The sequence below is a fragment of the Trichosurus vulpecula genome, chromosome 4 (genome assembly GCF_011100635.1).
Source record: "Trichosurus vulpecula isolate mTriVul1 chromosome 4, mTriVul1.pri, whole genome shotgun sequence".
NCBI classification, from domain to species: Eukaryota; Metazoa; Chordata; class Mammalia; order Diprotodontia; family Phalangeridae; genus Trichosurus; species Trichosurus vulpecula.
This window is the reverse complement of record NC_050576.1, coordinates 183,447,978-183,463,748: the sequence shown is the minus strand read 5'-3', so window position 1 is coordinate 183,463,748 and position 15,771 is coordinate 183,447,978. Positions and strand designations below refer to the sequence as shown.

At 41.8% G+C, this 15,771-nt stretch overlaps 1 protein-coding gene across 1 annotated transcript; it reads right to left on the bottom strand.

Moving 5' to 3' along the window:
* Positions 1–1,455: 1,455 nt before the first annotated feature.
* On the bottom strand, positions 1,456–8,273 carry LOC118846545 (keratin, type I cuticular Ha3-I). Its single transcript, XM_036755211.1, has 7 exons — positions 7,926–8,273; positions 6,572–6,654; positions 5,342–5,498; positions 3,936–4,097; positions 3,713–3,838; positions 2,496–2,716; positions 1,456–1,603 (listed from the first exon to the last, which is right to left on the bottom strand). The coding sequence occupies exons 1-7, from the start codon at positions 8,271–8,273 to the stop codon at positions 1,456–1,458; spliced, it is 1,245 nt and encodes a 414-aa protein (XP_036611106.1).
* Positions 8,274–15,771: the final 7,498 nt, after the last annotated feature.

Here is a 15,771-nt window from a genome sequence, read left to right as displayed (position 1 = left end):
AAATTATCTCTATGTAAGCATCTCTATCTTTCTCAAAATACATGGCTTCATAGCTACATTAGCGGTTTGTATTGCTCACTGATAAAGCCAAATTTTTGTTGTTCAGTTGTTTCCAGTCATATCCGACTCTTTGTGACCCCATTTGGGGTTTCCTTGGCAAAGATATCAGAGTAGTTTTTCATTTCCATCTCCAGTTCATTTTGCAGATGAGGAAACTGAGGCAAACAAGATTAAGAGACTTGCCCAGAGTCACTCAGCTATTAAGCATCTGAGGCCAGATTTGAACTCAAATCTTCCTGACTCCAGGCCTGGCGCACTATCTACTGCACCATCTAGTTGCCAAATATACATGAATAAATACCAATGAAATGGAATTCAAGCAACACTAAGTAGACCATTTGTCTTGCCAGGTAAATTTAACAGTTTGCCATGAAAAGCCAACATAAGTTCACAGGAGCATAGGCTTTAAGCTGAAGGAAACCATATCTATAATCCAACTCATGTTGAAGAAAAGACAACTGAAAGCCATAGTGATTAAGCCACTTGTTCAAGGCAAGTGGCAAAGCTGGAATTCGAACAAAGGTCCTCAGATTCCAAATCTGGCATTCATTCGATTTGTCCCATAATCATTCATTTTTATCATTCCATAGATACTCAGTATGGCATTTGGGTTTTAATGGCTATTACCTGACAGTTCACATTTCCTGGGAAATAGTTCTAAATATGTGTCTTAACTTTTCCTTTCCTCCCTTCTCCTCCCAAACACACAAATCAGCTCTGTAGACAAGGTGGACAGGAATATTTTTATGTAATGGAAAGTTGCGATTCACATGAAGAGCACCTAGTCAACTTTCAGCCATTCAGTCTAATTGAGTCAAAAATCAATAAATAGAAAAGACAGCTATAATTGCCATTGTGCTAGAATAATTGAGTTTATTAGGAGGATAACAAAGGACTTTCACTGAATCTCCAGAGACTGAAAGGGGTATTCAGAAATGACAAAAATTCATTCTTTTAGTGGTATGATCATCTCGTCTCTACTAAATGTAATTATTTTATGAAATAAATTATTAAAATGTAAAATACAATAAACATGCATCATCATGACAATTACAGCACTTTGTCTTATCCAATCTGTTTTGCATTGCTCAGGAAAGCATCTAGCTCACAATAAGTGAGCCCTGCCTGATCCAAGAGTCACCCCAAAAGCAGATGCTGTGCTAAAGGAGCAGGCAGGTGAAAATAGCTGATGGGTGAGAGACAAAAGTCACAGATATCAAATCCATATTTTCCTGAAAGTGTACTTTTTGGCTAGTGAGAAGTTTTTACACTGCAATCCAACAGGAAGGCTGGGGAGCAATCAGTTTTTATTATTGAAGTCTTTGGATGAAACAGGGCTGGAGCAGATCAGTACTTGGCCCTTCCCTCCTTTCTCTTCCTTGCTGCCTGGGGTCTTTAGCGCACAAAAGAGTTGCAGGGGCCACATCTCGAGCGAGGGGCACAGGGTCCACAAGGGGCACATGGGACACAAGGATTGCTGATTGGGCAAGGGCCAATGGGCTTGCCACAGGCATTGGTTGTTGCACAGGGATTGCAGGGAAGTCTGGGGAGACAAAATTAATGGAGTCGAATTAGTTTGGTGAAGGGCAACTTCTGTTTAGAAGACATGAAAATAAAGACAACTAACAACCTCTCAGTAGAATATAAGTCACATGAAGGCAGGTGCTGGGGATACTAGCACAGTGTCTGATGCATAAGAGGTGCTTTTAAAAATGTTTGTTGGATTTAATTAGATCATATTATGATTTCCATTCCCAAGATGAATCCTTGAATCCTTGAACAATTGATGGATCTGTGATCTCATCCAGGTGGATCTATAATTCCTCTGAAAAAGTGAATCACAACCCTTCCATGCCTTCTCATCTTGTGCAGATCTTGTCCTAGTCCTCTCATAAATGCTCCAAAAAAGAATCTAACCTTGAGCTTACTTCAGGCCTTTCTTTAAGTCATTTAATGTTCATGCATACAAATGTATCTCTTGGCTTGGCATCTATTATCACTCACTCTCCCCATCTTTACCAGGATACATTAACTTCATAGTCATATTGGAGGGCTCTACGGATCATACATTTCCCATTTAAAACCTGCACTCTGCTACTCAAGTGTAAATTACCAATTGGTAACATATTGCAACCTACTTAGCCCCACCATGTTCATATGATCATAGATGCAGGTTTGGAAGTCCACCTGGTGCAAACTCATTTTACAGAGGAAGAAACTAAAGCAAGGTCACAGAGTAGCAAGGAGCAGAGGTAGGTTCTGAAACCACATCCTCTCCAGAACCACTGTACCATGCTACTTCCCTGCTTCCCACACTTCTCTTTCCATTTGAAATGATTAATTAGGTTATCCCCTCCCCACCCACCCTCCCACTGCAAAAAATAAAAAATAAAAATTCACAATGCCAGGGAAGAAATCACCAGTATTGGACTTACTTGCAATCCTCACTGTCCAGTAGACCCTGATAGGTTGCGATCTCACACTCAAGGCGAGCCCGGACATCCAGGAGCACCTGGTACTCTTGGTTCTGCCTCTCCAGGTCACCACGGATCTCAGCCAGCTGGTCTTCAACATTGGTGATCATACACTGTACCTGGGACAGCTGGGAGCTGTAACGAGCCTCTGTCTCTGTCAGAGTGTTTTCAAGAGAATCTCTCTATGATGGAGAAGAAAAATGAATGTCAGAAATAGTAACTGCTCTTCATTCATAATAGTATTGATCTCCCCAAAATTCAGATGTTTCACTCTTCTCCCTCACACTTTTATATCATTCTAGTTGTCACAAAGCAGAGAACTCTCTTGGGGACTGTATTAAAGAATTTGAGAATTGGAAAGGGGTCTCAGAAGCTATCCAAAACCTACCCATACCACTCTATACCACACTAGATAAATAGTCCTACACAACCTTTGCTGAAAGACTTTCAGTAATGGGGAACCCAGGACTTCCCAAGGCAGCCAATTCCACTTTGGGACAACTCTAACTGTTAGGAGGTTTTGGCTTTTTTGTTTTCTTGTTATTAATCCCAAATTTGACTCTTCAAAAGTCCCACCCCCTGCTCCTAATACTGGCCCCCAAGACAAAGCAAGGCTGAGCCTTCTACCATATGACCAACTTTTAAATACCTGAAGAGAGCAATCATATCCTTCTTAGGTCTTCTCCAAGCTAAACCTCCTAGCTCCTTCATTCAAGTCTTATCTGGCATGATTGCGATACCTTTCACCAATCTGTTTGCCTTTATCTGGGTATTCTCCAGCTTACCAGCATCCTTTTTTATGTGTGACATGTCCTTCACACATTTATTCCAGATGGGGTCTGACTAGGATAGAATGCAGAGAATTTCCTACCTTCCCAGGCCTGGACACCCCACTTAGTTTAATGTAGCCTAAGATTCCATAGGCCTTCTTGGCTGCTGTATCACTCTGTTGACTCACATTGAGCTTACAATTCACTAAAATCCCCAGATCATTCCCATAAAAACTGCTATGTGATCATTCCTCCTGCATCTGGTGAAACTGATTTTTTGGACCTCGAAATGTAATACTTTACATTTATCCTGGTTAAATATTATCTCATTTAAATTAGCTGAATGCTCTGACTTGTTAAGACCCTTTTGGATGCCTATTCTGCCATCCAGTGTTAAAAGTTACCCACCAGATTATGTTGGGCCTGCAGCTCAATCTCCAGAGCATTGACAGTACGTCTCAGCTCAATGATCTCAGCCTGACAGTTCTGCAGCTGTTCAGAGCTGGACACCACCTGCTTGTTCAGTTCCTCTGTCTGAAATGTCACAAGAGGAGAGCAAAAAGGTGAGAACATGATCCTCAAGGCCACAGGAAATTTCTGGTTGTGCAGTGGCCATGAGCTGGGCCCTCACCTGAGTGGTGAACCATTCCTCCACATCTCTGCGGTTGTTCTCCACCACAGTCTCATACTGACACCTGGTCTCATTCAGGATCCTGTTCAGGTCCACAGTTGGGGCAGCGTCCACCTCCACGTTGAGACGCTCCCCAATCTGGCATCTCAAGGTGTTGACTTCCTGGGGAAGAAAAGAGTCAAAGTGAATGCAAAGAAGCCTGATAACTTTCTTCCCTGGAAAACATACAAAGCCTTTCTAAAGATTCAATAGATTCCATCAGCCACAGACTAAAATTAGACTTCCATCAACAGGAGAAAGCACTGGCCATTTTATCTTAGATAAAAGGGCACCACTGGAAGAGCTCTCTTCTTTATAGCTCCTCTGCCCTAGAATTTCCTCTTGGGAGAAGCCCAAGGCCAACTATGTCTAAAGTCTCTTGCAATGGAATCCAGTATTTGATTCCTATGCAACCACACACACCTCCATGGGAAAAGGGGGAGTAGCACTGTCAGAGAGGGAGGGGGGGAGGGAGGAAAGAAGGAATAAAGAAAAGAAGGAAGGAAAGAACAAAGGAAGGAAGGAAGGAAGGAAGGAAGGAAGGAAGGAAGGAAGGGAGTGAGAGAGGGAGGAAGGGAGGGAGAGAAAGAAGGAGGGAGAAAAGGAAGAAGGGAAAGGGAGGAAGCTAAGAAAGGTAGAAAGGATGGAAGGTAGGAGGAAGGGAGGGAGAAAAAAGGATCAAAAGGAGAAAAATGCTCAAGGTGTTCATCCTTGGACAGAATCAAGCTCTTCAGGAAGCTCTTTGGCTCTCACAGTAGAGGTAGAAGTCCCATGAAGGAAAACTTCTAGTCATTTTGCTCTTAACCTCCTTCACACATTCCCACAGGCTACTGCAGAGTCAAGGTGCTTACTCTCTGAAGCAGAACTAATCAAACCACAAATTTGTCAGGATTTAGCATCCCTGTGGTGTGCTGCCAAGAGCACTCGTCTAGGATGAAGGAGACTTGCATGCTGGTTTCTGAACACTCCTGTGTGCCAGACCTCAGTATCCTCTTCTATGACAAAGGCAGTCCTGAAGGCCCCTTCCAGCTCACTCCTATTCCTTCTGAAGCCATAAGGGTTTCCATCGTGAATGCAGAAAAGGAGGCCATAGAAAGTTGTCCTGCTGCTGACCTTATTTTATGAGCGTGTGCATCAGTTTTTCTTTGCTCAGGTGTGTGGCCTCAAGCAGAAAATTCAAATTCCATATCATGTATCCAATTTGCACATTACTCATTCTCTCATTTTATGTAATAGGATTTGTTACTAAAATAACTTCCCTAGATCCTTGGGGCATAACAAATGGCCCTTCTGCCTCCTACCTGCACTGATTACACTACAGCAGGTTCCAGCATGCTTGGGTCCCACAGGTGCTCAGCATGCCCTACCTGCTCATGGTTCTGCTTGAGACAGAGCAGCTCCTCCTTCAGGGACTCCACTTGGGCCTCCAGGTCAGATTTGCACAGGGTCAGATTATCCAGAATCCTGCGCAGGCTGTTGATGTCAGCCTCCACCAGCTGGCGTAGGGACAGCTCTGTCTCGTACCTGGAGGTGATGATCAGTGGAGTGAGAGGTGGGAATAAGTCCTGACTTAGATTCTAGAGTTTGTCTCTTTTAGTCTTCATCCTACTGTTTCTAATTAGGACCTGGGGATTACAGCAGCCTTTTCTGTCCATTTCTTTAATCACCTTTACACAAAGTGTCCCAAAAGTCTCAGTTCAGTTAGCCTAAAACTGCACTGAAACTTTTGGGACACCTTATGTTAAGCCCTCACGGAATATCTTGCTGCACTCCCCCACCTCCAAGTTCCCCTCCCCCTAAAGCTTAGACATCAGACTGTACACTGTTTAAAGTTTATACAAATCATCAAAAACTGGGGAACTTAATCTTAGGGAAAGGAAGCTCAGGAACTATTTGTACTCCCAAGAAAAACAGCCTTCAACATGCCTGAGATTTGTTCTGGATGAAGCAAGGGAAATGGCATGATGGAGTGGATTTAGAAACAGAAGGCTGTAATGACTTGACGTTTCCTCACTATGGAATCTTGGTCAGGTCACTCCAACACCTCTGAGCCTCAATTATCTCAGCATATAAAGGGGGGGAGTTGGGCTAGAGCTCTCCCAAAGACCCTTCCAACATTGAAGATCTGTGATTCTAATATATCTCTCTGGTGAAAATGCAAAGAAAGAGGCTAGGGTGCCATTGATGATAGGCAGAAGAAGGAGCAGACCAGGGAAATTAATGGAAAAAGATAATCAGCTGTGGTATATAATGGAAAGATTATTGGATTTCCAAATGCAGAGGATAAAGTCTGAGTTCTAATGGAGGTTCTGCTGCTTACTACCTATATGACCTTGGATGAGTCACTTCTCTATGCCTCAGTTTCTTCATCTATAAAAGGAGGAGGGGACCCAACGATATGGCCTAAGGTCACTTCCAATTCTAAATCTATGATTCTACAATTCCACCTGCATAGAATTTTAGCTGGTAACTTTATCTATCGTGGTCTCTGTTTCCTCAACTATAAAATGAAGTTGGACCAGAAAACCCCTGAGGTCCCTCTAAGCCCTGATTCCTACAAGTTGACCACTACCCTCTGCTTGACCATGCCAACTCACTTGGTCCTGAAGTCATCAGCAGCCAGCTTGGCATTGTCGATTTGTACCACCAACCTGGCGTTCTCAGATTTGGTGCATAAGATCTAGAATATTCCAACAGGGCACACAGGGAACAAGGTGTTAGAGCAGGCAACCATCTATGAGTTTTAAACAACTAGGCCCTTCAATCTCTGGATTTGAGCAATAGAAAATGGCTGGCTGGTTGATCACAGTATCTTTTATTGGATTGTAAAAAGTCATTCATTGCCAATATGAACATACTGGAAACTCAGAAAATCATTGATAAAAAAAAGTATCAGGTAAGTAATTTCTCCCCAATACACTCTTGTTGAAAATAATCATAGCCCCCTTCCATTCTGTATGACTCTTAGTAACATTCCCCCTATCCCTTCCCAAACTACAAACACACACACACTTCCAGATATTCTTATTCTTGGTTACAAGCCCACTAGAAATCACTTCTGAGCAGAATCTATGGATCTTACCTCTCTTTCTATCTATGTTTATCATTGAGCCTGACACAAAAATAGACATTTCATAAATACTTATTGGCTAATTGACTAGGAAATGGAACACTGATTAGTTGAGAATAAAGAAGATTGTCCCCTCCCCTCAAAAAATGAATATGCTTCCTGCTAAGTCCCTCTCCAGGGTCTTCTGTCAGTGAAGAGCTTCATGGGTCTAGTGTCGAAGAGGTAGAATCATTAAAGCCCTCACACCAGCCATCATTAATTTGGCTTGGTGGGTAAGGTGACAATATTGCTTTGTCTCCTAGCTCTGGTGTCCTGACTCCCAGGTATTAGGTTGACTCTGCCTCTGATTCTTTTTACAGGTGGCAAAAGTCATAGACCATTTCAGTCTTTCATTTAAAAGTCCAAAAAAAGGTATAGCAAAAGCTTAATAAATGTTGAGGGATTGACTAAAGCCCAAACTAGAAAGATAAATAAGGTCCATTCAGAAAAACTAAACTCTGATTTCTTTCTTCTTATTCCTATCAGGGCAACAACTAAGAAACTTCACTGGCTTTGGTGGATGGATTGCTAGTGCTCAGAAGCAACTCATAATTACAGCTCACTTATGCAAAGTGCTTTTAACTCCTCTATATGATTACCATTATGTAAATAAATATTCATACTTAACAGGTCGCTGAAAGACAGAGGATTATCTGGGCAAAAATTTAAACTTCCCTGTAATGATGGGAAATGCCAATGCCAAATTTCAAAAGTCTTAAATTTTAGTGGAATTTGTTTTGCCTAGCTTCACAATACAAGCTGTTTCTCATATTTCTTATTCCTTTTGTCTTTACTATCAAGTCTCAGAATGGCTTAATGATACCCAGACACCCATTTAATACCTTCTGCTGGAGCTCTTCAATTATCCTGAAATAGGACTGGTAGTCTGGGCACACATAGGGCACTTGCTCCTGGCACCACTCCTGGATCCTGCCCTCCAGCTCGGCATTCTCCCTCTCCAGCTGGCGCACCTTCTCCAGGTAGTTGGCCAGGCGGTCGTTCAGGAACTGCATGGTCTCTTTCTCATTGCCATTGAAGGAGCCTTCACAGAACCAGCCACAAGTGCCCACATTGGCAGGGATGTTGCAGGCCCCGGGGAGGGTACAGCTATGGCAGCTGGGAGGCAGGCAGGGCCTGGAGGAGCAGCTGGTGCGGCAGCTGATGCTAGGCAGGCAGCAGTTGTAAGGCATGGTGCTGAGTAGGGTGGTTGGTTGTTCAGTTGGATACAGAAGACTAGTCCCCAGACCTGATGAGGTTATGGTATCTCTGTCCACCAAGGAGCCTTTATAGGCCTTCAGCAGAGGGTGTGGATGGAATACCACGCCTTTCTTTTTACCTCTTTACCCCACAAATTTTCAAATGCCCTTCCCCTCAGCTTGTTATTTACATCCCTCAGAAAAGTCCCTCACCTCATAAAAGACTTTACTTGGGCTTCCTGCTAAGTCAGGACTCCTCTCTAGAGCTTTTGTCAGTGAAGTAAGAGCTTCATGGGTCTAGCTTCAAAGAGGTAGAATCATTAAAGCCCTCATGTCAGCCATAGTTAATTTGGCTTGGTGGGTAAGGTGACAATATTGCTTTGCCACCTAGCTCCAGTGTCCTGACTCCTTGGTATTAGCTTGACTCTGCTTCTGACTCCTTTTACAGGTGGCCAAAGTCATAGATGTTTTTCTCCCTTTCTCACATATCTCCTATTCTAAACTGAGCAGCTTCAGTAAATCATTCCACTAGTTCACAAATTTTTGAGCACCTAAGATATACAACAACTTGAGATAGGCCCTAGACAGGAGATATAAGGAAGTATAGGCACTATTTCTGACCTCAGTGAGCTCTCAGTCCAGTGGGGCGATAAGACTTGAGTCTCAAAAAGATAACTCATAATATAATTCAACTGAACATTTATTAAACACCTATTTGTATCAATGGAGAAAGGAATGGCAAAGTACTCCAGTGTCTTTGCCAAGAAAACCCCGCGGATGCTCTATTGGCACTCTATGGTCCGTTGGGTGGCAAAGAGTTGGTTATGACTGAATGACCAAGCAATAATTGAGTACTAGATGGAGAAGCAGTAAGATGTAATGGACAGAAAGCCGGCCTTGAAGCCAGGAAGATCTAAGTTTGAGTTCTGTCTCTCACACATAATGGTTATATGACTCCAGACAAGTGAGTTAGCCATCCCCAACTCTAAGACGCTAAGTTTCAGAGAAGGTGCCATCTTGCATTGGTAGAGGGAGTCTCCTCATTGGGGAGCTACCTATCCCTAAAATGAAAGCACAGGTCTAGTCTCTACTCCTATGTGACAAGTACTGTGTTAGGCACTGAGATACCAAGACAAAAAATGAGTCAGGTTTTGTATCCTTCCACAGCTTAAGAGCAGTAGCAATAACAATAGCCTATTATTTCTTTAGCACTTTATGGTTTACAAAGCACTCTGTTCTTTAGGGAGCTTAAGTGTCAGCAGTAGATGGTAAATGTTACTGGTACAGACATTGGCATGGAGAAGGAGGGAGAGCTCGCCATGAGCTGGCATGTCACAGAGAATGTGAGTTTTGACTTGGTCCTTAAGTGATGGAGACAGAGGATGAGGGAGCAGAACTCTCTGGCCTCTAATGGCCCTTCTAGCTCTGATATTTCTGTTTCCATGGCAATGGTTTCCATAAGCAGGGAGACTGAAGGAGGCCATTCCATAGGATACTAGATCTAGAGTTGGGAGGGATATCACAGGCCATCCAGCCCAATTGCCTGATTTTACAGATTAGGAAAATGAGACCAGGAAAGTTAAGGGATTTCCCTAAGGTCACACAGATAGAAGTAAGATTTGAAGTTCAGAACTAGTGCTTTTCACAGAAGAAATGGTTTCAACACAGTGTGGAAGAAGAAAGCCCAGGGTATGTGTTTAGGAGACAATCAACAAAGTAGTTTTAGAATTGTTGGGGTTATATGGGAGAGCAATATTAGGGAAGCTAGGTGGTACCATGGGTAGAGTGTCCTCCCTAGAGTAAGGAGTATCTGAATTCAAATCTGGCCTCAGACACTTATTAACTGTGACCCTGGGCAAGTCATTTAACCCTGTTTGCCTCAGTTTTCTCATCTGTAAAATGAGCTGGAGAAGGAAATGACAAACCACTCCAGTATCTTTGCCAAGAAAACCCCAAACAGGGGTCACAAAGAGTCAGACACGACTGAAATGACTGAATAACAACAAATGTAGGAGAGTAGTGGGAGACCAAGTTGGCAAGATACACGGGGGTCAAACTATAAAAGACCCTAAATGTAAGGCTTGAGTGTTAGTATTTTACCATGTAAACCATGGGTAGCCATTTTGGGTTCTTAATCAGGGAAGTAAGACACAAATTTTTGAAAGAATAATCTGGCTGCAGTGTTTAGATTGGGTTGGAGAGGATAGACTAGAGCCATGAAGACCAATTTCATAAATTTTTATAAATGCATAGTAATGAGGAGCTAAGGGCTTGGTTTATGGTAGTTACATTAGGCAAGAAAAGGAAGGGACAGATACAAACTTTTTGAAGAATCAACAAAGCTCGGTGCCCAGTTGGATACTGGGGTGGCAGGGAGGGGAAAATCAGGAGAGTTATAGAGTTTGAGCTTGCTACATATTTCATATTACTCCTCCTCATATATGTCACATTCCAGTCAAACTGGCCTAGTTGGTATTTCCCATCCCATTCCACCTCCCATCTTCCTGCCTTCCCATGGGTTGTCCCCTATCCCAGAAATGCCCTCCTTCCTCACCCCTGACTCTTAGGACCTCTATCTTCCTTAAAAACTCAACTCATGTTGAGTGCCCCCTCTTCCATTTGGCCTGTACTGATTCCTCACACATGAATTCACACCAGCCAGTTGTTAGTGCTATCCTGTTCCCTGTTTTTCCCCACTCTATCACCTCCACCAATTATTTTGTATTTACTTCATATATTTTTTATTTTCATTTACATTTATACATGTTATATCCTTCTCCCTTTCTTTCCCCTCCCCCAAAAAAGCACCTTAAGATTAGAGACCATTTAGTTTTCATTTTTATATACATAATTGGTATTTAATAAATTCTTATTAATTTGAATAATTTAAATAAGTAATTTGAATAATTGACCCGGAGATCGACATAAACAAACCAAATACAAACAAGAATCATATTAGGAGGGGAAAGAATGAGTTGAATTTTTGGCATATTGAGTTTAAAGTGACACTATAACATATGATGAAAAAATGTCCTACCAGTAATTGGAGATGTAAAGATTTAGAGCTTAAGAGAAATATCGGGGCTCAAACAGCAATATAAAAGATGAAGTAGCAGAAGTAGATGAGAATTCCAAGGGAATTTGGGGATTGAAAAGTAAATGAGAAGCAAACCTTGAGAAACCCTCATCCTGAGGGGGGAAGAGGAATCATGTCAGAGAAGTAGAAGAGGAGGAATGGGAAGAGGAAAAAGAACTCACTGTAGTATCATGGGAAGGAAGGAAAAAGAGAATTTGAGAATGGAAAGGGTATGCACCAATATCAAATGCATCAGGGAAGACAAGGAGAGGGAGAATGGAGAAAAGGCCACTGAATTTGGTGATGGGGAAGGGGGGAGGCGGGAAGGAGAGAGTGACCTTTGAAAGTTGTATGGGTGAGACTCAGGGAAAATGTGTCTAAATTGAATTTTTGTAAATTTAGTCCTTTCAGAAGGGTAAAGGGAGCTCACTATTTAAAAGAATAGTATAGTCAAACTTTCTGTAAATATTATTAAAAGACTAATGCATGATCCCCAATTTATTCATTTAATAGATATAGATATTCAGAAATGGGATTTACTAAGAGCGGTATGTTGCTGTGAATTTCCTTTGGGTATGTCAAAGACAAACACAGAAGGAAAAGAATCCAGGACCAGGAATAAAGAAGATAGAAACTTTTGCTGTTGTTGAGTCATTTTTCAGTTATGTTCAACATTTTGTCACCCCATTTGGGATTTTCTTGGCAAAGATACCAGAGTGCTTTGCCATTTCCTTCTCCAACTCATTTCACAGATGAGGCAACTGAAGCAAACAGGGTTAAGTGACTTGCCCAGGGTTAAATAGCTAGTAAGTGTCTGAGGCCAGATTTGAACTCAAGAAGATGAGCCTTCCTGACTCCAGGCCTGGTACTCTATCCACTGCACCACCATTTGCCCAAGTTATAAACTACTTATTTATTTGTCAATTTGTAAGCAATTTTTAAGTACCTAACAAACATGTGAGGCATTGTAGAGATACAAGTGCAAAAGTGAGACAATCCCTGACCTCAAGGAGCTTATATTCTACTGGTGAACTACAACATGTTTCCATAGCAAAGCAATGAACAGAAGGTCCAACCTCTCGCCTGAAGAAAACATCCTTGATAGCCAAAGAGCTCTTTACTACCTGTTCTAATGGAGGCGAAGCAGAGCAAAGAGAAGTGAGAACTAATATCCTTCCAAATAGTGCCTGGGCAACTGACATCAAGCCCTGTTTCAACCTAGCCTTATAAAAACTACAAAAGGACTGCTAGCTGGATAAATCTGAACATGGCCTCCTTCTTTGGCAGCTACATCAATTAATGCTAGGCTTGTTGTTGTTCAGTTGTTTCAGACTCTTCATGACCCCATTTGGGGTTTTCTTGGCAAAGATTCTGGAGTGGTTTGCCATTTCTTTCCCCAGCTCATTTTACAGATGAGGAAACTGAGGCAAACAAGGTTAAGCAACTTGCCCAAGGTCACACAGTTAATAAGTGTCTAAGCCTATATTTGAACATGTGAAGATGAATCTTCCTGACTCCAGGACCAGTACTCCATCCACTACGCCACCTAGCAGCCATAGACTACATTAAAAGAGACATTATTTCCAGAACAAGGGAAGCAATACATGGCTTGCTGTGCTCTACTCTGGTTGGCCACATATGAGATATTGTGTTGAGTTCTGGGTATCACATTTGAGGAAGGATATTAACAAACTGCAGTACATCCAAATGAAGAAAAGTAAGATGGTGAGAGGACTGGAGGATATACAAAAATAGATAGATAGATAGATAGATAGATAGATAGATAGATAGATAATTAAGTGAATGAAAGAATGGGTAGATGGATGGATGGAGAGAAGGATAGACAGATAGATGAATGAATGGATACAGAGAAAGATGAATAAATAAATGGATAAAGAAGTAGATAAATAAATGGATGAATAAATAAAGAGATGAATGAGATGATTTAAGAAAATGAGGATTTTTTTAGCCCAGAGGAGAGAAAACTTGAGAGACCTATTTGGAAGAGGGATTACAAATAGTTTCTGAACTAGGGCTGTCCAAATGTGAAAGGGGCTGGCTCACTGGAAGAGGTGGCAGGCCTCTCCTCACTAGAGACTTTGCAGTAGAGACTGGGCAACCACTTGTCTGAGTTTCTAGGCTCCTGGGCTAGATGGCCTCAGAGGTGCCTTCCTACTCTGAAAATCTGTGCTTCTTCCCCAGCCCCTTCCATCATTGATGTAGCTGGAGTTGCTCTTGTTTGTCCTTCATTCTCCAAGAGAACCATGACATCAAGAGGATGCCATGACGTACAAGTGAATTGGATTTGAGTGAGGGAGGGCTGTGCAAAGTTACCAGCCTCGCTTTCTCCTACAGAGCCATGTGGGTCTAGTGGCCAGATATAGATCAGGACAACTAGAGATGGCCCAGGATGCAGTGGGAAACCTTGGCATCTGGAGTAATGATCAGAAAGGAGGAGAATTGCAAAATGAGGTATGGACTAATGTCTCAGTTCACTTTGGCAGAATAGTATATACAAACACACAGCCTATAGGCCATATATAGCCTGCAATATTCTCCAGCACATCCCAAAACATTAAAAAGTAGTTGGGAAATAGTTAACAAAATAAATAAAAATACAATAAAACATAGATAATATGAATATGCGATTTTCTAAGTCAATATTTGCCCACAGAGATCCTTATGTTTAGAAGGCCACAGTTTAGTAAGCCCATTTCTATTTGAGTTTAATACCATTGGCAAAGTGGATGTGGAAGACCTCAGTCCAAATCCTGTCTCAGACACTTACTAGCTGTGTGACCTCTAAGTAAGTCACAACTTCTCTGGGCCTCAGTTTCCTCACCTATTAAATGAGGGAGTTGGACTAAGTGACTTCTAAAGTTATTTCCAGCCCTAAATATGAATTCTATTGCAAAGGCCAGGTCAGAAAAAAAATGGAAGAACAAACTTGTAACCCACAGATGGAATCTATGCTTTGAAGAATCATGTAAATCGCTTCTTAAGATGCTTCTATATGCCCTGTGTTTTCTTCCTGGCTTTCTGTTATTCTGTTCAGCTGGTATATTTCAACTGATCAGACCAAGAGGACTGATCCCCTTCATTGGCTAATTACTCCACCAGATTGGGCAGGAAAAAATAGACATTAAAGGAAGGTTTCAAAAGAAGCCAAGCAAATGCCATTGTTGTAATGTGCTAATTAAATATCTCCAGAGATCTAAGAGACCTGTCATTACAGAAACAAAGGCTATGGCCTGATGGCTGTTCACGTCTATACCCTTCCTGAACTCCCTTTGTGGGAACCCTAGGAAGAGCACTAAGGAAATCAAGGACCCTGCTGGGTTCAGATAATGTACTGTTAATCAACAGATAGATGTATAGGCTGAACTGCTTATGAAAGAGGGTCAAAAAGTATCAATAGAAACCTAGAGGGAAATGTCTCAATTGGTCCCGTCCAATAAGCATTTATTAAATAAGTACTTGTGGGCAGTAGTATGATAAGCACTGGGGATAGAAAGATGAATAAATAAAAATAAAAATAAAAATTTCCCTGCCCCCAAGGAGCTCACATTCTAGTAAGGGCAGAGGACAGGGGAATATAATTTGTTAGGTAAGTATATTCATGATTATTTGAGGAGGGATCAGAAAGAGGTGGCATTGTAATACTAAATTCCATCTGAAGAGACATTGAAAGGAATACTATATATATGCATATATATATGTATATATATATGCATATATATGTATATACATTATATACCATCTAAGGGGGACTTGAAAAGAATACTTTGGAGTTTCTGTTCTTTGGCATCCATCAGTCTAGGTTCAAATCCTTACTACTTACCAGCTTTGTGACCTTGGGCAAATCACTTAACTCTCTTGACTTCCTTTTCCTCCTCTGCACAATGAGGGAGCTGAACTCAATGGCCTTGGGGTCTCATCTAATTCTAGAACTGTGACATTATCATCATCTCAGTTGAAAGTGAAGAGCAAGGGACCCCTATTTTGAAGTCCCTCTGCAAGAAGCATTTTATAAAGAATCATGGAATGCTAGAACTGGAAGGGAATTTAGAGAGGGCCTAGGTCAAACTCCTTGTTTTACTGATGAGGGAACCGAGGCACAGACAGCAGAAGTGACTTGCCTAACATCGCACAGAAATCTAGTGGCAGAGTTAAATTCAGAAGAAGAGGAGATAGCCCCCAAGAAATAACAATGTTGATTCGTGATTACTGCTAAATTTAAAAACAAGACTGGTAAATAATGTTAGCAGCAACAATCAACAAGCATTTATAATGCCTCATCTATGCAACAGGAACAAAGTGGAAAAAAAGATTATCCCTGCCCTTACGGCTATTGTATACTATCAGGCCAGGGGCATGCTGGAGCCAGCTCAAAAGGCTCACCAGAGTTGATTGTTA